This window comes from Papilio xuthus, unplaced genomic scaffold (assembly GCF_000836235.2).
Source record: "Papilio xuthus unplaced genomic scaffold, Pxut_1.1 DF826949.1, whole genome shotgun sequence".
Taxonomy (NCBI): domain Eukaryota; kingdom Metazoa; phylum Arthropoda; class Insecta; order Lepidoptera; family Papilionidae; genus Papilio; species Papilio xuthus.
This window is the reverse complement of record NW_013531700.1, coordinates 5,511,442-5,536,405: the sequence shown is the minus strand read 5'-3', so window position 1 is coordinate 5,536,405 and position 24,964 is coordinate 5,511,442. Positions and strand designations below refer to the sequence as shown.

Sequence of the window (24,964 nt, the reverse complement as noted above, 5' to 3'; positions counted from 1 at the left end):
TTTAAATTATCACATCACTAAAGTCGGAAGCATATCCGTTTCGTTGTGCAATAGACTCAAGAAACAAGCGAATGGCGCGAAATATGATCCTTGGTTTTGGCCGAGTCTTCAACGTTTTTGATTTATAATCGTGATTAAGTCTTACGTTATATTGTACGTTGCTAAAATTGTTAGAAATATTGCTATCTCTTTTTTTTATAAAGGGAATAAGAGAGATGGCAACATTGTTGATACAAATGCTGTAATATTCAATGCAGTTAAATCCTTTCAACACCTAACCTCTAATCGTAACAGTTAACTGCGAGACAATTGAACCGTGGAAAGTATAGAAAGCGTACACACCGCATTACTAACAACCATTTTACATTGACCTCTAGACTTATACATATACTACAGAATGGTAGGTTTTCGTTAAATTTGTCGATTTTCTAACGACATATTTGTTATTCGAGGTCAAAGTGTTGCATTTTTAAGGGATAAATCTACACAATCAATAAAACTTCAGTTTATATGTATAAATGAAGCTTATAAAGAAAACCAAATAACATTTTGGTCTGTCTGTCTGTTTATCTCACTGTCTGTCCCCAAGTCCACGTTTGTTCTTGACGCCTGTCTGTGGTCGTGGTGGTCGTGCCGGCCATTAGTAGAGCAGCTAATGCTTTTGACAATCCTACAACTATTTTTTTGTCTTCCTTTTTAGAAAGAGACAGGAAGAGAAAACCGGAATTAGTGCTTTATTAAAAAATGTTTTATACATGTTTTTATACAGTCCGTTTTATACATATTTTGAGTGTCGGTGGCTCAGTGCTCAAGCACTTGACTTGCAATCTGCAGGTCCTGAGTTCGAATCCCGCCATGTACCAATGTGTTTTTCGTTCTCCGATTTACATATGTACATTTATCCGACGTTCTTACGGTGAAGGAAAACATCGTGATGCAACCTGCACATATCTGTGAAGAAATTCAAAGATATGTGTGAAGTCAACTAAGCCGCGTTGGCCAGCGTGGTTGACTATGGCCTAATCACCCGTAACTTAGTAGGCTCTGAGCCCCTCGGTGGGGACGTGTAGCGAGCTGATGATGATGAATTATACAGTGAATATTCAAGGTAAACATTGATCTATTTAGGTTATCAAGTTTTTACTGATTACGTGTTCAGTTACACTCGTTATGTGTTTAATTATTTTTGTAGATTGTTATCTATAAAATATTGGTAACGTGAAACAATTATTAGATAAACTTGTTTTATTCTTATTATATATAATCTAGTTTGTAATTAGATTAGTTGATTTATTATCTACTAGCAGTAACCCGCGACTTTGTCTGTGCGGAATTTAAAAAAAAAGTAATAGAGATAGCCTATGTAACCCCGGGGATAGTTCTTCCCAGTAGTAAAAAAGCAATGAAAACAAACAAATAATTAAATCGTTTTTTTTTTATAATGCTATTAGACTGGCTGAAAATAGCATTGACATGTCACGTTAAGATAAAAAAAATTAAAAATGACAAACTTTTAGTCGGACGCATAAGCTTTTAAACCCGAAAACCATTAAATTAAAAAAATAAACTTTTAATTTTGAAATTGGAACAACTTTCTCTGGCGTCCTAAGAAAACTTACATGCAACCACTTTAAATTTGGAACTCTTTAATACTTTCCCATAAGCGGTGTAATATAAAAGATTAGACCATAGATTATACAGTGAAAACCTCATTGGAAATAAATGTGAATTAATAATTAGTAGAGACGGACTTTATGAACCCGATTGATAACAGTTTTATGATTAAAAAATTTAAATAAAATAATTTCTCTCACATTCTTAAGACTCGCTCAAGAATCATTTAGTTTGAAAAATCAAATATTAGCCGAAACAAAACGGTCTTATATTTTATTAGCACAAATTCCAGTTTATATCCTACTTATATTATAAATGCGAATGTTTGGATGTATGGCTTGATATTTATTAACAGGCATCTAAAGAACGGCATGGATCTCGTGGAAATTCGGCATAGATGTAGAGCATAACCTGGAAAAACACATAGACTAATTAAGTTTTTTTTTTAATTCCGAGTGGAAAAAGTTAGCGTGGTTTGGACATGTTATACGGAAGGATGATGGCTACAAATGTAAAGGAAGACCAAAGAAAATATAGATGGATTGTGTGTGAAAGAGGAAATTGCGTAAGAAGGGGGTGAATTCAGATATGACGGCTGATAGAGATGTATGGAGTACATACTGTGCCCTCAAGACAAGTGCATGTCGATGTAAATAATAAAAAGGATAATAAACAATATCAATTTTTATTTTATTTTAACTTTAAAATTAATAACTATTATAAAGTAATTTAAAGATAAAGTATATAATAAAATAACATCAATCTTAATAGCCACTTATAAAACAATATCGACATCACAGGGGACCGAAGAGCTGGCACCTACTTCGGTCAAAGAATTAGTTTAGCTGTACAGAGGGGGAACGCTGCCAGTATCTTCGGGACCTTGCCTAAAGGGACTCCTTTTAATAATATATTTTAGTGAATTATTCGTTTTTTTTTAATATTTTATTTTATATCATAGATTTAAGACTATATGTAACTATAGAAATAAGGATGTATAATAAATTCAAGTTTGATAAAACAATATACTATTAAATATATATCTCTATAACTTATAATTGTCTACAAGTACTTTATTTTGTCTAAACGTAACAAGGACTGATTATAATAAGGTGTTTCTCTCAGTCGTGGTGAGCAATTAAAACTAAGGAATTACTAAAATTTTATTTATAATAAGGAGGACACCCCTTGATTCCGTCCCCCCGGACTATGTTCGATATATATGTATGTCAAAATATCAGCGAGATCCATGCAGCCGTTCTGGATATGTGCGGATGTTTAGATGGATGGATGTTTGTTAAAAGTTATCTCCAGAACGATTGGATGGATCTTGCTGAAATTTGGCATACCTAGATGTAAAACACAGTCTGGAAGAACACATAGGCTACTAATTAAGTTTTTTTTTATTACCGCGCGAAAGGACCCGCGTGCGATAGCTAGTTTGAAACAAAACAAATAGTATTGTATTTTGTAACATTTGCATTTGCCAACTGTATTGTATATTCATTTATGTTAACAGTGAGGTTACATTGTAAATACACCTGATTAAAAATATACATTTATCTCTATATTTCCTATACGAATGAGAGAGATGGGACTATTTTTCCGTGAACATGTTTCGACAGTGGTAACCGACAGTAAACAGTTGCGTTGTACAAACAATAAAACACACACATCCGGCGAGGGATCAGTCAGATTACTGTCCACCCCACTTCCGCTTTCTACATCCGACACTCGTACCGCAGTTATATTCACACGAGGGCAGAACTGTGAGGCAGAGTAGTAGACTGTGCAGCGGGGCTAGATGAATTTCAAAACCGTATAGAACTGACGCGCGACAATCACGTGACTTATCGAAAGTTATTGTCGGTTCTATTCATTTTTTAAGTTCGTTATGGAACCGCTTCGGAGCGAATGCACTTTGTCTAGGCCCACAGTACTAGATGAAGTGACAAAAGTCAAAAATATTCAATAGACAATAATCCGTCACGTATCACTAAATAAGTGTGCGTTCAAACATTGTAAAGCAATGCTCTGCTTTGATGTTCTGCCCTCGTGTGAAAGTACATTAGAAAACTGCGCAGCACAATTCAACAATCATCCGCCATTTTCCATTTGTACTGCACAGTACAATGTTACTCATTGTTTGGTTTTATGGTATTATATTTCTAACATCACCATAAATTTATACCATCTAATATTTACAGACGATTAAAATTGTATACGAGTATGGACAGCAGGAAAATATCTATTTTCCAAAAATCGGGCAAATTAGGTTCTTTAGGTTTAGGTAAAAGACATGAGTGAGTGCCAAGTCTCAGAAGAAGATTTCATGGACAGGGCGAAGTGGAAGAGACATATTGGGAAAGCTGACCCCGCCATCTTGTGGGATGCAAGCTAGGCAAGAGAGAGAGTCAAGTTAGGTTCTTGGATAGTTTAAAAGATTTTCGTGAGATTTGAACATAAAAGATTTCTGGGCACCATTTTATGTTACGGTTCGGTTAATGTACCGCTAAATAAGTATCCCAACTCCCTTTGAATTAATGTTATTTGTAAATTCGACAAGTAATGGTTTACGTGACAAACATATTGTGAGATTTTATTTAAATGATAAAAAAGACGACGCGTATCCAATGCATTCACTTCATCGGTTGCGTATTTTGATGCTTTTCGAATATTTATATAAGTTTATTTTATATTAAGTTGACCTCAGGGTATTATTTTAGGTCTAGATTTATTCCTTTTTGCACTAAAATGGTTTTCGTTAACAGTGTTGTAATATTAAATTGTCTAAAAATTAACGCTTTAATAATGCACAAAAGAAAATGTAATTACGGGACCTCATAGGAAAAAACGGAACCCTTAAAGGATCACTTTGTTGTCCGTCCGATTGTCTGACCCTTTTTCTCAAAAACGCGTGAAGGTATCAAGCTAGAATTTATTTAGATATATGGATACTAAGCGAACGTAATTTGATGGAAATATATTGAATAGAAATTTAACAAACATTCCGTTATTTCGAACTGTCCATTAACCCATACAATTTTAATAAAATGAAGGTATTTAAAATCACAATTTATATATTTTGTGTTGTATTTAAAATAGACATTAATTAATTATACTGATTTACAGCGTATTCGTAATAACGATAATTAGGGGGTGTGCCCGCCTGTTGCGTCATCACAAGTTTGCACGAATGTCACGACCTTCGCATACACTTGGGGCCAATATTAATTACCTATAATTTTACATTAATTGGTTAAACCGGTCGGTGGCTCAGGGGTCAAGCAGTTGACTTGCAATCCAAGTCCTGGGTTCAAATCCCGCCATGTGCCAATGTGTTTTTCGTTCTCCGATTTACATATGTACATTTATCCAACGAAGGAAAACGTCGTAATGCAACCTGCACATATCTGAGAAGAAATTCAAAGATATGTGTGGAGTCAACCAACCCGCACTTGGCCAGCGTGGTAGATTATTTTCTAGTTACCCGTAACTTAGTAGGCTCCGAGTCCCTCTGTGGGGACGCATACTGAGCTGATGACTGATAAACCTGGGTACTTTAAAATATTAAAAAACAAAATAATGAATACATCAAATAAAAAGTGTAGAGTGACACGTTTGTAATAAACAAATAATTTCACAACCTTTATTTGAATTTCATGGCACTTGTTTACTTGAACTCAAGCAAATTCAGCATTAAATGCAGTTGATTGTAATATGATGCTTATTACTGATATGTGCATATTTTTTCACAGAATGTAAATAGGACGTTCAATATTATATTACAAGACATATGAGTATTTCTTAATTTTTTTATTATGTTTTTTAAGATAGATATTAAAAACTTCAGTTTCACACAATATAGGTAAAAGTATAATTTTTACAATATATATTAGGTATGTATTCCTGTGTATTGTACATAATGAATCTTCGTCATCATCAGCTCACTATACGTCCCCACTGATTAAGCCCACCCTTATTTAAGGGTGATTAGGCCATAGATTAATGTTATATTTATTATATCTTATATTATAAATGCGAATGTTTAGATGGATGTATGTTTAAAGGTATATCTGGAATGGCTGCATAGATCTTGCTGAAATTTGGCATAGATGTTGAACATAATTTCGAAAAACACATAGGCAACTTATTTTTTTTCTTAATTACGCACGAACGGAATCGCGGGTGACAGTTAGTATGTATATAATTTTGTTAGTAGTGATTTAAGTACTTTTTACTTAACATAATGATATGAGACTGTATATAATTATACAGGGTGCGACATGTCTATCAATCTCGTTATAATTGCGTGAAGTGTCAAAATAACACCACAAATAGACATCACAAAATAAACCACGAGTTTTAATAATAAAATGCAAAGATAATGGAAAGTTATTGTTATTCTTTTAGAATTTTTGGCACTCAAAATCAAATCAAAATGTCCTGTTGTCGGTCTATTATCTTACTACTTACTAATATAAAAGCGAAAGTTTAGATGGATGGATGTTTGTTAGAGGATATCTCGCGTAACGACTCAACAGATGTTGACGAAATTTGGCACAGATGTACAACATAATCTGGAAGAACACATAGGCACTCATTAAGTTTTTTTCAATTTCGCGTGGACAGAGTCGCGGGCGACAGCTAGTTATTAATAAAGTCTTTTTATTGCATTTATAGGTCCTTTATAATTACGTTCTACTAATTTGTATGATGAAGCATCTCTTACAACTCAGCCACACGGTCTGAGAGCTCCTGAAACGTGTTTGAGGACTGAAACATCGCGCAACTGAAAACGGCCTACTAGAAAAAAGTGGGCCGACGTTACTAACATTGTAAAATACACTTTATTGTAATACGAAAGAGTTCATTCTTCATTGATGTTAATATGCAATTAGTGGACGCAATTTTTGACGATAAATAAACGGTATCCGAGTTTTTAATTTGTCGGGAAATAACTCGGAACAGTTGAAGCGTCGATTATGTTGAGATTTTTGTCATCATTCACTGTGTTAAAATGTTTGTTTGCATTTTTTTATTTTATTTTATGAACTAAGTTAACGATGTTAACAATCTAATACATGATTTAAAAACAAAGAAAACGAACAAACTACTCTTTTTATTATAAAACCAGCTGTCGCCATCGATTCCGTACGCGCAGAATAACAAAAAAAACTTGATAAGTAGCCACGAGTCTTTCCAGACTATGTTCTACATCTATGCCAAATTTCATAACGATCCGTTGAGTCGTTCCGGAGATACCTTCAAACAAACATCCATCTAAATCGCATTTATAATATTAGTAAGAAAAGATAATATTAGGGTCATAATCCAATTAGACGCAACACAACATCATACAAACATACAAACAAAGTTATATGCTTTTGCATAGTTAGTAAGGGTAAACAAACGTGTATGGTCTCACATACTTGTGTATGTTTGAAATGTATGAGATAATACAATCGCCACACTATCACTACATATCTGACATTGACAATGATATCGAGTGCACTGAACAGACCGAAGTCAATACTTTACTATATTAATAAGCCACTGAACACAGATAAGAAATTGAAACATTTTACATTTAGTAATTCTTCCTTTAAAATCAAGACTTATAAAAAAAGACCGATGCACGTAATATATGTCTTTCTCTTTTATAAACTACTAGCTGTCGACCGCAACTCCCTCTGTGCGGAATTAAAAAAAAATCATTAGTGGTCTATGTGTTCTTACAGTCTATGTTCGACATCTATGCCAAATTTCAGTAAGATCCATGCAGCCGTTCTGAAGATACCTTCTATCAAACATCCATCTAAACATTCGCATTTATAGTATTAGTAAGATATCATGGTTTTTATGACACCGATCAATTGTTGTCTTTAGCACTTTATAATCGGACTAGGTTTATTATAAAATTGAGATAACTTTGAACTCTCTTTTTTTCTCTCTTTTACAGGGTGTGTAAAAAAAATGATTCCAGTAATTTTCAATACATAAAAAATATAAAATATTCGCTATTTAAAAATACTTAATATACATAAACATGCATTTTAATCTTTATCATTTCGATCACAAACACGGGTTTAGTGAAAATCTGACAAGTCTAATGTGATCCATGCAAGTGAAAATAGTCTTTTCTCTTATCGTGCCAGGTTCTAAATTCGCGTGATTCAGTTTCAAGAGATTTATTTGTTCTTAATTTATCAATAAGATCTATTATATCGCGACATTTATTGATATGTCACTTTCATGTTTACATATAATATATTAATTTCTTTAAATATACATATTTATTTTAGTATTTTAAAGTTAAATATTACCTAAACCATTTATTTTTGAGACTGCGTAAAAACAACGATGATCGGTTTGAGAAAGCATAAGAATGAAAAAATAAAGACATTCTCAATTTAAAATTTAATATTATTAACTAATCAAGGAATAAAAATAGAAATAATTGACAATATATTAATAATAGTGATGAAAAATATAAAGTCTACTGCATTTTATGCACTGTGACAATGCTTGTGCATTAGTGTTGTGTGCGTGAGTTATCGATGTTTGCAATATGATGCTCTACGTGCAGACCGCAGGCGAGGTGCCCGTGCGTCGTCCGCCAAGACGGAGGCAGATCAGTGCCAATATAAAGGTTTGTTTATCGATAATGATGCTATATTTATTTAGCACTAGAGCTGTAATAATATCGATAAGTCGATTATCCTGTGTAAGTTCCACTTAAAGTGCCTCGGTATATACTTGTTTGTCTGGTTATAAGTGTATTTAATCTGGTTATGTTTGCTAATAGTTCTAGCCTTAAAATAGGCCCAAAATAAATGGTAACCTTGAATGACCTTTATAAGCGTGGTTATCTGTCTTCTCTATTTTAAATCTGGTGTTCCTCATTGGTGATCAAGTCTCGATTAGCCCAATAGGAATATTTTATTTAATCTCAGTCGGCAGGCCAATCGGCCCGACAGGATATATTTCCCATTGGTCCGGTTGGAACACCCTTTATATCTACGATTGTTTTGTCCAGTATATTTGTAAAAGCTGTTGACTTTATCTTTTGCTACAGATATATTTTAAATGATTGACATTTGCATATCATAAATGTTATCTACAAGGAAATCTATATCTTATATAAAGCATATGATATATGTTTTTTTTTATTTATCACAAAAATTTCATACATTATATATCTTCAAACAAGAATACGTAGGTATTTGCTGGTTCCAATCATTTTAATATTTTAATCACCAATTGAAAGTCGAAATTTCTACTATTAAACTGATATAAAAACGGCTAAACACTCACGTATATTCGTTCGGTGGCGGCACCGACTAGTTTCGAGCCCATCGGGGGCACTTCATCAGGGTGAGTGGGACTGGAATTATTTCGCGGACGCTGCGCGTCGCTCACTTTGTTGAAGGCCACCCGATGGGCTCGAAACTAGTCGGTGCCGCCACCGGATATAAACGTCAGGGTTTAGCTATTTTTATATAAGTTTATTTCTACACAATGCTCTACATGATTGTGTTTACAGCACGTGTCTAAAACTTATTACTTATTTTCATACAATTGTGTAAATTTGTTACAATAATTTGTACATCATTTTTTTTTTAGGGTTAAGTACCTCATAGTAAAAAAACGGAACCCTTATAGGATCACTTTGTTGTCCGTCCGTCTATCAAGACCCTTTATTGTAATATTTTATATTAATAGCAGAATCTACAAAGAATATAATACTGGATGTCTCGTGACTCCGTTCATGTGTTCTTTCCGACTATGTTCTGGGTCTATGCCAAATTTCATCGAGGTCCATGCAGCCGTTCTGGAGATTTGAAAACTGAGAACTTCCTCCTTTTGAAGTCGGTTCAAAAATTATGCTAAACTTTGTATTACTAATTAATCTTAATATAGGACAAAATAACTTTCATTTTTATATAAAGACTACTAATTTATCAAAAAGACGGGAAATCTGCTAGGAAATTGATATTAGAATGGTTGTTTTAGATTTTGTTACTGCATAGCGTGACTTAATGTATAATATATTTGTTACAGCGGCACCATGCTGGTATATCACAGTCGTCATGCAGCGATGGTTCGTTGCTCAGTGTCGGCTCATCAGAAATGGACGAGGATAGTAGCAGCGGACATCATCACTCGCATGACCACTCCGCGCGCAGCGACCACTCAGATCTATACAGTGAGTATGCGCCATTTTGTATTAAAGTCACCGGCAAATCGTTAACCACACACGTAATTATATGTTTACATTAGACCAGTTGCAAGTCAGCGCTGATTTCGCGTGAGACTGGCTTACTGTGCTGGCCTAATGTAAACGAGGCATAAAGAACCAGAAAGTTACTTGCCTGATGAAGTATTTTACAAAACGACGATACTTTGTGTGTGTTTTTATTTCTTAATATTAACTCAATTTTATTATTAAATTTTTCCAGATGTGTCAGAACCGCCACCAGGCGTTGCGCCACTGTCGCACTCCGCCGCGCGACACAAGATGGCGGTGCGCCCGCGTCGCACACATGGCGCGCCACGAAGGAAGAAGACGAATCCGGTATACAAATAGCTATTTATTAAAAAAGACAATTAAAATATACCAATAAGTAAAGGTGAAATTTATTAAGTAACTAGCTGTCGCCCGTGACTCCGTCCGCGCATTATTAAAAAGAAAATTAGCCTATGTGTTCTTCCAGACTATGTTTTACGTCTGTGCCAAATTTCAGCGAGATCTATCGAGCCGTACCGGAGATACCTTCAAACAAACATCCATCCATCTAAACATTCGCATTCATAATATTAGTAAGATAGCAAATTATCCTTTAGATCGGCTGAGAAGTTTCTAATTAGTCAGCGCCATCTATTGATGAATAGCTAAAAACTAATTGCATAATTGTTATATTTGCAGATCGCCGCCTCCGCGCTGCCGATAACGCCCGAACTGAACGAAGAAATGATACGAAGCACTACTCCTGACGCCGCTCATCACCCACCAGGAGTTGTTACTGGTAACTTACATTTCATAATAAAAAAAACCATACCGAAAAAATACTGTTCTTTATAAATGGATAGGTCCAATGACCTTGCGCAATCGTAAAAATGATAACTTTTGCATCGTTCTGAATTAAACGCGCTTATTGAAGTTCCTGGTGACAGTTAATTCTTTATCTATTAGTTCGTATCCTCACCACCGTTGTGACTGCAACCGTCTGCGCCAAAATGGCGAAGATCCAATAGGAACAGAATATAACGGTTTATAACCTATCCATATAGAGGTCAATGAGAAGTAAAAGAAAAACAATTGAAAAAACTTACCTATAAATCAAAATTTAACATCAAAATTTATTAATTGAAAACTGTATTTTAACTCTATATATCTTCCTTGTATATTCAGTAATGTATTGCCTTATATATGTTAAATAACTCAAACCATATAGTATTATATAAAAACACAACTGAATTGTTCATCCATTCATAACATCATTCGCTAAGGAATGAATGTATTAAACCTACGTATAACATCCATAGAGACCATTCAATAGACTGACTTAAATGACATTATTCGATCTAATTCATAATTACATCTTTGTTTATTTGCATCGTTAATATTGAATGAATGATTGTTTGTGATCAGATCATGATTTTTATAGCATCCTATAGTTACTAGCAGTGGTAGAGCCCGCTTTAACATCTTGCACGAATTGGCCCGGCTCGCCTGGTGAAATACCACGACCACACAGAAGACACTCGTCAAGTGGAAGCAATTCCGCGTACAGTCTGATGAGTGTGCGTCCCGGAGGCCTAATTTAGTCCTCTTTCTCTTCCCGCCCTTTTCTTATAAGGAGAGGATGGGAAGTGGAAGTGGACTTTACGGATGAGAGGATGCATGGAAAGGGAAAATATTTTCTTTCTGTGCATCCTCTCCTCCGTCGATTAAAGGTAAGGCATCGCATATGTAATTGCTTATGTCTATGGGCAATGGTCGCTTCGCTATTTCAGCGATTTCGGGTGGCCGCTCGCTCGTTTGCTACCTTATGATATAAAAAAAAACTAAAATGTTAAGAAAAGTTACCATGTAGTTACTATTACATAGCAACTAGCGTAAATAACAATAAATTTCTTTTTTTTCATTCCAGAATCATTGTCTTCATCGACTACGACAAAATATCAAGTGATCGTAAAAGAGCGACATCAGCAAATAAATCGCGAACTACAAAGAGTTGTTGAGCCGAACGATGCCAAACTGAAGTCCTCCTCTCTTCCGCCAGGCCTAGCTCTCGGACACGGGGTATCCTCCCCTGCTAAACTCAGCATCGCTGACTCAAACACACCCAGGTCCTCCATCAAGAGGAGCAAATCCAGCACTCAGGAACAACCACTAAGAGATTCCCCGATACATAAGTATACAGAGGATCGTTCAAATTACCGTCAAGATAAAAAATACGCCGAAGAAACTTGCCACGAAAAGAAATCGAAATCTGAAAAGAAAATAGAAAACGAAGTAATCAAATGTAAAAAAGAAGAATCATTCTTCAGCAGACTGTTACTAAGGAAGAGCGGAAAGAAATCAAAGAAAGATCAGACAGATGGAGAAAGTCAAGAAGTGAAGAAAACGAAAACGGAGAAATCTAAAAGTTCAAACTCTGATCTCCAAACTGATTACTCTGAGCCACAAGTTTACAAACCTGTGCCCATGGAGAGAACTTATAAATCCGCGGGTCAGAAAGCCTTCGCTAACCAACAACATAAGCGTATAGATAAACAAGGTTCCTACGTACAAGATGGCTACAAAGACGCATACAGTGCTGCCAAAGTTTCCGGAGTTGATTACAATATAACTGATCTCAAAATCGCAGAGGAAACCGACACTATGCTGAACTTAGAAATGAAGAGTCGCTTTAGTAGACGAGAAGATTACACTGAAAAAGTAGAAAGAAAACGTTCGACTTCAAGAGAAGCGATCGATGATAAAAGGGAATCCTTTAATCTGAACCTTGACAAAACTAAAAGACCAGCGTCAGTTCAACGTCTAATGGATCCATTTTCTTCCAAAGCTTTCATTAATAATGAAATAAATCAATCCCAAGAAGAAACATTGTCCCCATCGCTAGAAATATCTGACGAAGAGCCTCCTTTAAGAGCGATGAGGATCAAAAACAATCCAGACTACACTTTCCATAGTGGAAGCATGCCTAAGAATCTACCCTACTTCAATCCTAGCATCGTAATATCGCAACCGCAGACAAAAATAAGTCAGTCATCTGAGAACGTTAAGAAAACAACACGATCTTCAGAAAATGTCGAATATCGAGAGAAAATTGAAACACGTGAAGTACAATTCCCTACAAAAACTGAGGAGTCTTACGTGACCTCTGGTCTAAGATCATTGGGTGATGAATATGAGACTAGGAGCAGTATTGGAAAGTCACATAGTTTCCGTTACGCGTCCGAATCGACTTCTATTAGTTCACAGGAAAACCAAATGCCGAGTCTTCCCGCAATCGTCGGTATATCCGAGCCTTTGCTGGAGAGTTGGGAAGTGAATTACAGAAGAAATGTCGACAGGCACGATTACTCTAAAAGAGTATCCGCGAGAAACTATAATATCGTCCAATCTAGCTCTGAAACTAACTACGATAGTTTGCAAAGTACAGACAGCAGTTATCTAGATAGTCTTAAAGCTGAAGATGATAGAAAACTATTCACAAACAGTATTCATATAAATCTCGACACACATAAACGTGATAGTGACATATCACAAATTGAAGCTAAAATTGACGACATAATCAGTTCTCCCAAACCTTTAATATCACCAACAATACTCAAATCAAATTCCTTGGACAGCGTTAAAAGTAGTCCGGGAAAAACAGTCGATGATAGAAGAAAAACGATATCAGTAGATAGTACTTTGAGTCAGACAGATAAAATTACACAAATAGAAACCAAATACGATTCAGATAACTTCATTTCTGTAACTCATGTCAATAGAGAATTAACTCCGGTTGCGGTTAAAAATATGGAAACGAAAATTAATAAAAGCGATGAAAAATTACAAAAACCTACTAAACCTGGTGTCCCAGAATTCCTTAATATTCAATTAAATAAAGTCGACGCTAAACCTATAACAAATGTTGTATTAACAGCGAATGTAACACCAAAGAAAGAAATACCACAACAAGATAAAGAACAAGATATAGAAACATTTCCAACGGAAACAAAAGCACTAAACATTTTAGAAAAAGAACCGAACAAAATTGAAAACATAGAAAATACTCAAGTAGATAAAATTACGAAGACAATTCAAACAACTCAATCTGGCAGTTCCACGCCACGAAACTATTTCAAAAGGAAAGCAACAAGCGTTGACCATCAAGACAAACCAGAAAAAACTAGAACAAACTCACTTAGCACTGAAGGGAGTACCGAAAAAATCTACGACAACATATCCATCGACCAGAAATCACATTCTAGTTTCGGTAGCAAAAGTTCTATTCAAAGTTTTGATAGTAACGAAAACAAAATAGATAGACAAGAAGAAACAGTTGTATACAGAAAGAAACCAATAATAGGGAAGGAGACACGAGATAGAAAAGACGATGAACCTGAATTAATGAAAGTGTTCGCAAGAAGATCTTTAAAAATTAAAGACACAGAAGCAGATTCTATAGCTCAAGAGATCGCTGACACCAAAGATAAAAAAGATGATAATACAAAATCTAAAACACTTAAAAATGAATTTAACGCATCAATAAAATCTAGAGACAGCGACAAAGAGAATGACGGTAAAGACCAAACTGAGAATAAGTTAGTAGACATCGCGGCTAGAGTTAGTCAATTCGGAGTACATTATCAAAGAAGTGTTAGTATACACAGCGTATCCAACGTGAAACGAGAAAGCGCACCCGTTTATAGAAACGAGATAAATAAATATAAAAAAGAAGTATCAGATTCTACTCCAGAAAAGAGACTAAGGAACAGAACTTTCCCCGATCCTTCAAACGACAGAGACATGGTAAAGAATGAAGTAATGGCTTACAAAGCGGATACTTTGACAAAACGTCCTTGGCAGAGGAAAGACGAGTTCAGATTGTCGGTGGAGAAAGAGAGAAGAGAGAGTTCTGTGATAGAAGGAGAGAGTGGGAAGGAGAAAGTGGAGAATGAGAAAGACAAAGTGAACACGGGAGAGGCGGACGCGTCGCCGCAGTTCAAGGGTATTTTACAAATGAGGGCGGAGTGGGAGAGACGAGCTAAACAAGGAATGACCAAATAATTAAAGGTGCTAAGAAAGGTATGTTTGTTAAACATATTATTTTCATCTATATAGAATAGAATCCTTTAGCGCGAATGTCGCGCTTTCGTTACAAAGTCAAGTGTCAGATTAGTGAGGGGACATAAACGTTGAAATTTTAGTAAGGCTAGTGTTGCACCAGTACACCGGCACAGTGCCGGATTTTCTTCCTAACAATATGTTAGAAGGTATCTCCAAAACCATTAAAAGGATCTCGCTGAAATTTGGGCACAGATATAAAACATAGTCTGGAACACATACTTACAAGTTTTTTAATAATTCCACGTGGGGGAACCGCGGGCGACAGCTAGTTTAAATAGACAAACGTCATAGTACCAATGAAACTTTTATTTTCCAGGAATCCAGGGGAATCGGCATATAATTAGGTTAAGATTTAGTGACATAGATGAATTTAGTTTAAACAATGCAGTTAAATCGAAAAAGTTACATTAAAATATAGATATATACGTTATGTTAAGAGCAATGTATTTTTGTGTGTTGTTGCAAAATATAGCTTAGTAATATTTTATTAAAGACTATAATTGTGTAACTATATTTCAAAAATTGTGAAATACAAAATTTTATTCATGTAGTTTTTCTTTGTGTGTTTTATTTTTACCTTTTCTTTAATCCTGTAATAAGACAAGACAAGACTAAACACATGACTTGGTCTGGCCACATTTTGACAATATCTACATCTTACTTCTTACTAATATTATAAATGCGAATGTTTGGATGGATGGATGTTTGAAGGTATCTCCAGAACGGGAAGAACACATAGGCTACTTATAATTTTAAAATTCTGCGCGGAGGGAGTCGCAGGCAACAGCTAAATTGCGAAAGTTTGATATTATTTTAAGTTTTCACTGGAGAAACACCTGTCTATAAACATAGTCATATCGTTAACTTATAAACAGAGAAAAATATTTTTTCATACATATTTTTCTACAGTGGAAACCGACGGTTATAAATTTCACAAAATTACCGAATGTAAATTGTCGGCGGTATTTCCAAACCAATACGACTTAGGCACCTTCAAGAAGCGAGCATACCTTAAAGGCCGGCAGCGCAACTGCAGTTCCTCTGGTGTTGCAGATGTCCATGGGTGTCGTTGATCACCTCGGTGTTCCCGCCGCTCATTTGCTTTCTCTTATAAAAAAAATGTAATAGGTTCCTTTCGAACAAACTACGTCAATTTATCCATTAGTTTATAAACAAGTATATTATGCTGAAATCTGTATATATTTGCAAAAATAATTAAAACACAGATTTTTGTATTAAGGTAAGGTGAATCTATCACAATACCTTACTAGTATAACGTAATCTTAGTATCAAAAAAAGTCCCGACTGACTAATAAGTGAAAGAGCGCCATCTATTGTCGGTTTTTTAAACAAAGATTTATTAATTTAAACTTATTATTTCTATAATGTTATATAAAACGCAGTCTTTTTTAGAATATATTTGAAAACATCAAAAAAAATAGTTAGGAATGTTAAAAAAAGTTCAATCGAGCGAGATTTGAACTCGTTTTTTACTATTTTGATATTTATTTCTTACTTCTTATCACCCAATGAGAACTTACTCGTCAAAATTGGTTTATTTATTTAGGCTCTAGACTATCACAATGGAATCTACACAAAGTACATACCCACATACATCAAATAACTTACACACGCGCGTAGAAACCTCTTGTCAGATGCCCTTAGAATTACACCAAGTTTAAATTTAAGTAAAAATATTAAACGTCTAATTAAACAATCAAAAAATAAAGTTCTAAAATATTATGGTAGAATTAAGTATTATAAAAGTGGAATTACGTTGCTCAAATTTACGAACGAAAAAAAATACAGTAGGGGTGTAAAACACACGCATGCGCACTCCCGCCCCTATCAACCCTAATACAAAGGGACGTAGCGACTCCATTTTACTTCCATATATTCTCTAATTCTCTACAAAAACTCTTATTATATTTGTCTAAATTAATCTATTCATCGTGTATAAGAAAGTGTGGTGATAATAAACAATAAAATATATTAAAATAGTACTTTAACATTGGTCAATACTTACGTAACATTTTTTTCAATTATCCAACATTGTGAAAGTTTATTCGGAAGACGCAACGTAAAAGGTAAATCTTATTAACTATATATACTCATAATTAAAGTTAAATCGTACGTATGTATGTTTGGTTGTTTATATTTACATTCAATTGTAACGTAAGCCATCGATTTTTACATTTTCATGTTATAGGTTATGACTGAATACGTAATATGTTTCAATATCGAATACATATTTGTCGATAACTAAGCCTTCTTTTGTTTAATTAATAACGATTTAATTGCGTTTAATTTCAAAGTTCGAATTAGAATTGTCGTAATTAAAATTTAATTTAATTATCTGAGTAATTGGATAAACTTGATGTTTGTCGAGTTAATACGAATAATAAATCCTAACCTCAAAATCTGAATATTTGTTAATATACATAACATTCAGGTTTGTTTCTAATACTAACGTATTTTACAGATAGATTTCTTTTCCTGTCAATTCTATGGTAGACTACTAGACTACTAGAAATATCAAGTACGCTGTTTTATATTTAAGAGTTAGAGTAGTCGACAGCAGTATTATCTGATCCATGAAAATTCGCTAGACCGAGGATTCCTTGATCACACAGAAGACTTATGAAGTCGAAGTAATTCTGCGTTTCGTCTGATGAGTGTCGGCCTAATTCTAAACGCCTTAACCTTTACTTATAAGAAAAGTATTATAAGGATGTAAAACAATGAGGATCTAAGGTTTTGATTTCGCCCTCTTTTTTAGAAATCTCACTTTAGATAAAGTCGCTATTCTTTGTATTGACGTCATTCTTTGCGCATTTATAACCCAACTAGCTGTGCCCGCGACTTCGTCCGCGTGAACTGTCTATGGTTAGCATTTTAATTACATAAGCTACTTATTATATACAATAACACTTATAATATACAAGAACAAAACATATTAAACTCAAAAAACATTCTCGTAAATCTGTTAAAAATGACGATACAAATTTCCAATCCCTTTTCAACCCCTTAAGACACCTATTTCGCGTTTAAAGTAGCATATGTCCTTTCCCAGGCTCTAGCTTATCTGTGTACATGTCATTTAAATCGGTTTAGTAGTTTTTGCTTGAAAGAATGACAGACAGAGTTTACTTTCGCATTTATAATATTAGTACGGATTAAATTATGGTTTAGGTTTCAGATGAAAGAAGATTGCATGTAGCTGAAATGCGTATGCTAAGATGGATGTGTGGTGTGACAAGGAAGGATAAAGTTAAAAATGTGTATATTAGAGGAAGTTTGAAAGTAGCGCCAGTGATCGAGAAATTGAGGAGTAAAAGATTAGCGTGGTTTGGACATGTTATGAGGAGGGATGATTATGATATAAGCAAAAAAGTAATGAGATTGAATGTGGCTACAAGGATAGGGGAAGACCAAAAAAAGTATGGAATGACTGTGTGAAAGAGGATATGCGTAAGACGGGGGTTGACTCGGATATGACGGCTGATAGAGATGTATGGAGGAGTAGTACATGCTGTGCCGACCCTCGATAGGGATAAGGGCAGGTTGATGATGAGTACGGATTAAATTATTCAAACTTTCGTGAGACATTATAATAAACTGATATAAAAACGGCTAAAACACTCACGTATATTCGTCCGGGAGCCCTTCATCGCGGTGAGTGGGAATGGTATTATTTCGGCCCTGATGAAGGGCCCCCGATGGGCTCGAAACTAGTCGGTGCTACCACCGTACGAATATACGTGAATGTTTAGCCGTTTTTATATCAGTTGATTAGTAAGAATTTCTTGTTCATTCATGTTTTTTTCAATTCTTAAGCATTTAATATCGCTAATTAAGTTGTATTGTAGAAAAATGTATCGCAACTTACTCTATTATTAAACTAACCCCATTAAAATATCTGAGTAAACGTACAATACCTTTTGTGTTATTTTCAGGTCACGATATTGTTTGGTGGATTTTTGTTGAATTGTATGAAAATCTTGAAAAGACATTTATGTTTCATTGTTGTACTTTTGAAAGAAATCTTTATATTATTTTTTTAATATCATAAGGTGGCAAATGAGCGAGCGGCCACCTGAAATCGCTGAAATAGCGAAGTGACCGTTGCCCATAGACATACGCAATTGCATATGCGTTGCCTACCTTTGATCGACGGAGGAGAGGATGCACAGAAAGAAAATATTTTCCTTTTCCATGCATCCTCTCATCCGGAAAGTCCACTTCCACTTTCCATCCTTTCCTTATAAGAAAAAGGGTAGGAAGGGAAAGGGGACTAAATTGGGCCTCCGGGACGCACAAAGATTAATATTTATTTTATTTTTACGTCGAGTTTAAATATTATATTACACATTATTTACTGAATTAAAATTACCTAACCTAAAAGCGCGAAACGTACAAATTTGTTTTCAAAAAGCTAGAGTGCTAGCAGGAGAAGTGAAATTAGGCATATTGACAATCGACTAGATTGACACTTTAACCACTACATGCAGAGTATCCATTACTGCAATAAAACAGGAACGTCAACAAACAGCAATGGAACAGTAAGTAGGTCGAGTGTTAGGTACATAGACAAATGAATTCCAATAACATACAGACATATCGATATATTTATTAATATTATAATTTAGGTACGTACATTTAAATGTAAGTAATACTTCAAATTAATTTGAAAAATTACGAGATTCTTTCGTTTTAAAAAGGATGGTTTTGTCATCGCATTAACGAGGGAACTACTGCTCCTATTTATTTTAATACAAGCGGTCGCCCGCGACTTCGTCCGTGCAGAATTAAAATAAAACATAATCCTATATGTTCTACCAGACTATGTTCTATGTGTATGCCAAATTTCATCGACATTCATGCAGCCGTTCTGGAGATATCTCCAAACATCCATCCATCTAAACATTTGCATTTACAATATTAATAACATAGTAAGATAAGATTTTGATAATTGAAAAAACTCACTCTTTAAAAAAATCATTTGGTCCATTACTCCAGTACATTAGCATAGCAACGCTATTATATTGACGTTCGTTTTGACTGGCGCCAGTTGTATGCCAGTGCTGATTTTGACATCTACTGAATTGGTATAAAGTACACCAGGCTTTAGGATATTTGTTACTGGAGGTAACAAGAACATACATACTCGCTCCTGTGTCAGGCAATCAAAAAATACAATTACAAAGTAACGAACTTGAATTTATCTTTTTAAATGAGGTCTAACGAAATTAAGTGAAGCTCAGTCTGTCCTTTACAAGGTGACCCTGTCTCATCTTTTGCTCGTTGAGTCTTGTGTTTATATTTAGTTTTTCTAACACATAATAGTATATGATTCAAAGCAACTCTATGAAGTGTAATTTAATCCTCAAGACACTATCTTCATGACTTCATTTGGAAGAGTAACCTCTCTTTAGGTCGTATTATTTAAAGTAAAGTCAAATATTCATGAATGATACGCGCGTTTTATAATCTTAAACTTTATAATTGATTATAAGTTTAAAAAAAATCAAACATCGTTTTGTAAACATTTTAAAAATATTCCAAGCTGAAATGTTAAACTCTTATTAACCCTGGGTTTCCGAGTCCAAAATCCCCGTTTAAAATACTATTTCTGAGTCGTCGAGATATCAGGGATGACGATATATTTAATACAGATGTCTCAGAAACTCACGGTTAATCGATAAGCAAAGCTTATTAGAACAAGAGTAAAAATATGACGCAATTATTTGAATTTTGCCAAAAGAACTCTATAGTATTGTAAATAAAAATATTTTTTGTTGAATTAGAGCTCAGATATAGCCAATATTTGTTCTAACCAAAGCATATTTAAACTTAAAGTAGGCTTTAGTATAAGGAAATAAAGCAGACGTTAAACTCCGGCAAGCTTCCGTAAAAAGCTAGGCGCCAGGCAATAAATTTTAATACCGCCAAAATGATAAAAGATGGCGGTCATTAAGCAAATTGGAGGGAATCTTCCCGCGCAACGAATTTATGAACAATTTGCGCGAAGCCAACATCTTTATTACGCGTCGCTATTTAATGATAATTTAAAATGTTAATAATGTTTTCAATTAAAATATAGTTTGCTGAAGAAATATTATTCTTATACTTTACTGAACTAATTTAATTAGTTCAAAAAACAATAAATTTGTCTAACAATTTGAAATATCGAGGCATTTTTTTTCTTTTACAAATGCAGAGAAATCTCACTTATTGCTGTATAGTTATTTATCACTTACTTGCTTTCTCCCGCGACTCCGTGTGCATGGAACAAAAAAACTTAATTAGTTCCCGGCAATTATTCGAATTTTTCTTACCTTTTAATCCTTCCCTAGACCTCTACGAACATTACAAGACCAAGATAAGATACATCCGTTATGCCGTTCTCGAGTTTTATCGCGACGAACACTTGCTTGACGACTTGCTTTTTCCCGCGACTTCGTCAGCGCAGAATTAAGAACAAACTAAATTTGTAGCCTATGTGTTACATACAGCCGTTATGGAGATTTACCATTTAACAAACATTTTTTTTATATAATATCATAAGCTCGCAAACGAGCGAGCGGCCACCTGAAATCGTTGAAATAGCATAGTAACCGTTGCCCATAGACATACGCAATTGCATATGCGTTGCCTACCTTTAATCGACGGAGGAGAGGATGCACAGAAAGAAAATATTTCATCTATCCATCCAAACATTCGCATGTATAATATTAGTAAGATTAGGGAGTCCCTTAGTGTAAAACTATGAATATAGGTTAAGAATCTACTCTGAAAATGGCTGATTTTGAATTTAAAGACAAGATCTTATTAATTGATATCATAGTTAGACATTTTGTATTGTCATTAAAGATTTAGAAACTATAGAGCTAAAGTAAATAGAAATTTAAAATCTCTTTACTAAGAACAAAAGACAGGCTCAAACAATACATTGTTATAAAACTGACTTCGCTGTCACAAAGCAATCCTGCGAAGTGTTCGCGCAGAATAAACTGAAATGTACTTTAAAATGAGGCTTTGAGAGTTTAAAATTGTATGAATCGTGTTTGGGTAATTGCTTGTAGATTTAATTAGCTACAGTAACTCAGTGTCTGGGTCTCAGAAACCTGAATACGTCACTGTAAAGAACGATGCGGTCAGTACGATTTAGTGAACGAATGACTCTTGAATGGGTTTAGTCATTCATCTATTCAAGTTTGTTTATGAACTTGAGTTAATCATAAACTTTCTATTGTTTCCAAGTTTGAGACAATTTTTGCTTGTCAAATTCGTTACATTCCAGCCATTGATTCCTGCAATACTTTCTAATAGGACCCTTAAAAACCTTACTAATTTCGGTGAACACCTTGTTGCTTTTCGTTCTATTTAAATTCTGAGATCCTTGTCCATGTCCTCGAACCCTTTATGAATCACTGCTATGCCTATAAACCAAGCGATAATTAGGCACATATTAGTTTTTTTTTATTAACTGATTTAATAAAGGAGGAGGTTCTCAATTCGTTTGTATGGTTTTTATATCAACCTGCGATGTCGCGACGAACCGCAAATGAATAAAATTTTCTTGCAATTCGTGTAAAGACATGCCACTTGACATTTCAAAAGTGGCACTCTCTGTTTAAAATATCTGTTGGTCTATGCAAATTTACTTCCAAGGTGAACCGCCCCGGGCTCGAACCTTGAGCTCCACACTGACTTCACAATGTTAACAAGCTAAACATAACTTTTACATACAGCCTTTTTGATATATTTCCTAAGAAACCCAGATTAACTAGATAATGGTTTAGTAATTTAGTGACAAAAATATGACCTACAAATTGTACAGTGTAAACTCTTTATAACGTCATTCAGTGTAACGTCAAACTCCATAAAGCGTCAACATTTCTTGACAATGGTTGGTTGTTTGCCATAATAGTACTTTTTACATATCGTCACGATCATTGTTTTTTCATGAACTCTTACATAAAATACACAAATTCAAGTAAATTAATCACAAACATAGCACGTTCTGAAGTTAAAACGAACTTAGTAAGAACTACTCGTTATAATTTCTCGACCCCGTGCACTAAAAATGAGCCGCCTACAAATTTGCATCGTTTGCGACCACTTATCGTGAACGCTTTGAGTTGAAGTATCAAAGCCGAGCTTCGGGAGAGTGCTACAGGATCCGGCACAGACTGAGAGCCTAACGTAAAAGTGGTAGAGTTAAGCTTCTTGTTTGATTCGTTCCAATCTGAACATGTTTTACTACTGAATGCTGCAGCCATTTTTATATCAGACTAGCTGTCGCCCACGACTTCGTCGGAGCGGGATTAAAAATAGATGTTGGCCGATTCTCAGACCTACTCAATATGCTCACAAAATTTCATGAGAATCGGTCAAGCCGTTTCGGAGGAGTATGGGAACAAAAATTGTGACACGAGAATTTTATATATAAGATATTGCTAAAATAGTTCAGGTCCACCTGGTGGCCACGGGAGAACTGGTAATGTGTATATAATGAGGGGAAATAAAATTAAGAGTTCACTAGGTAAAGATGAAATGTAGCACCAGACATTGTAACTAGTAAAATTGTAAAAGGACGCCTTTTCCATCTCGAAAGATCGCCACTATGATCGGTCCTGTACCAACCGCATGCATGATAATTCCGCAATGTTGCCCAGATACCATTCTGCGGTCATTTCGGAATATCTGATTTATAAAATGTAAATGGAGTTCAGATAGTTGTGATTGGAATTTTGTTATAGACCAGAACGTATTCTTCTAGTCTTTATCCGTATTTGTTCGTATGTTAGCAGTGGGCCGTGAGTGCGGCATGCCGTGGCTGCAGTAGGGCATGCTGTGCGGCGCCGTGTGGTCCGCCGCGCCGGTCAGCCTGCGCGGCCTGGCGCCCCCGCTACCGCTGCCACCGCGCCCTGCGCTACTCGCCGCACTCGTCATGCAAGCGTTGCACGACCGCATTGATGATGAAGCCAGCTTTATAGGTAACGTACACTTATAATCTTCAGAAGAAAGCCAGAATTTTTTGGTCTAGGCAATGCTGCTTCTGTAAATCCTGAAAAATAGTAGTTCGGCAGCTTTTACACCAAGTTTCAAAATGTGTCTAGAACAACCTGAGAGTTATTTTAAGAATTCTTTCCCTTTCCACCGTTTTCTTATAAGTAAAGGATAGGAAATCGAAGTGGATTTGACGGAGGAGGGAACTCATAAGAAAGGGAAATATTTACTTTCTTTGCGTCCTCTTCTCCGTCGATTAAAGGTAGGCAACGCGTCTGCAATTGCGGATGTCTATGGACAGCGGGTGCTTAACTATTTCGTCGAATCCAGGTGTTCGAAGAAGTTTAGGAATCTGTACATTAAATGTGTTTTATGGTTAAATTTAACAGTGTGTTTTATATTCTTATTACTGTTAATTCTCCTAAAAATTCGCCATATCAAATATGAAATCTGTTAATACGCGCAACCCTGATAAATCATAATATACTTGAACTTACGTTATATTTTTTTACGAGCGAGTCGTTCTTCAAATAAACATGCCCTTTGAATTAACTCAGTTCCATAAACAGCGTTCGGATGTTCAAGGATAAGGGTGTACACAAGCGACTTCTAAACAAAATTAGGTTACTGTTAACATGTTAAGTTTTTAGGAGACCTTATTTCAAAGGATAGTTGGCATCATAAGTCGTTTAGTCTGTAAGCAGCATAAAGATTTGAGTCAAGCGTAAGTTCGAAGTCTGTAACCATCCTTTTTTAACAGCAAATGCATCGTAACTCTCTAAGCAGCTTTATTTAGCATAGGATTTTTCTCACGTGACCATACTGAGTCTGGTATATCCATGATACTAAGGCCGCTCTATTTCAATCGAAAGTTTGTAAGTCAATAAGCAGCTTTGTTTACTAGCATATGCATCAGGCTCGTAAGTCTGCAAGCGGCTTTATATGCACTGTTCGTCTGTGTGTGTGTGGGGAGGGGGGGGGGGG

General features: G+C 35.2%; 2 protein-coding genes across 5 annotated transcripts in view; both read left to right on the top strand.

The window, feature by feature from the left end:
• The window catches only part of LOC106120705 (uncharacterized), a 79,376-nt gene extending 63,861 nt beyond the window's left edge, over nt 1-15,515 (top strand). For 2 of the 3 annotated variants that reach the window (XM_013316079.1, XM_013316080.1), the window contains 5 exons: nt 9,679-9,823; nt 10,077-10,192; nt 10,544-10,643; nt 11,772-14,923; nt 15,282-15,515. In XM_013316079.1, the coding sequence (XP_013171533.1) occupies nt 9,679-9,823; nt 10,077-10,192; nt 10,544-10,643; nt 11,772-14,905 (3,495 nt within the window). In that variant the 3' untranslated portion in view covers nt 14,906-14,923; nt 15,282-15,515. Of the gene's footprint in view, nt 1-8,064; nt 8,267-9,678; nt 9,824-10,076; nt 10,193-10,543; nt 10,644-11,771; nt 14,924-15,281 lie in introns of those variants that run through there. The other variant, XM_013316081.1, reaches the window with a different exon arrangement.
• Nucleotides 15,516-16,842: 1,327 nt separating this feature from the next.
• The window catches only part of LOC106120850 (uncharacterized), a 46,103-nt gene continuing 37,981 nt past the window's right edge, over nt 16,843-24,964 (top strand). For both annotated transcript variants that reach the window (XM_013316312.1, XM_013316313.1), the window contains exons 1-2: nt 16,843-17,052; nt 23,779-23,967. In XM_013316312.1, coding sequence (XP_013171766.1) covers nt 23,820-23,967 — 148 coding nt within the window. In that variant the 5' untranslated portion in view covers nt 16,843-17,052; nt 23,779-23,819. The remainder of the gene's footprint in view (nt 17,053-23,778; nt 23,968-24,964) is intronic.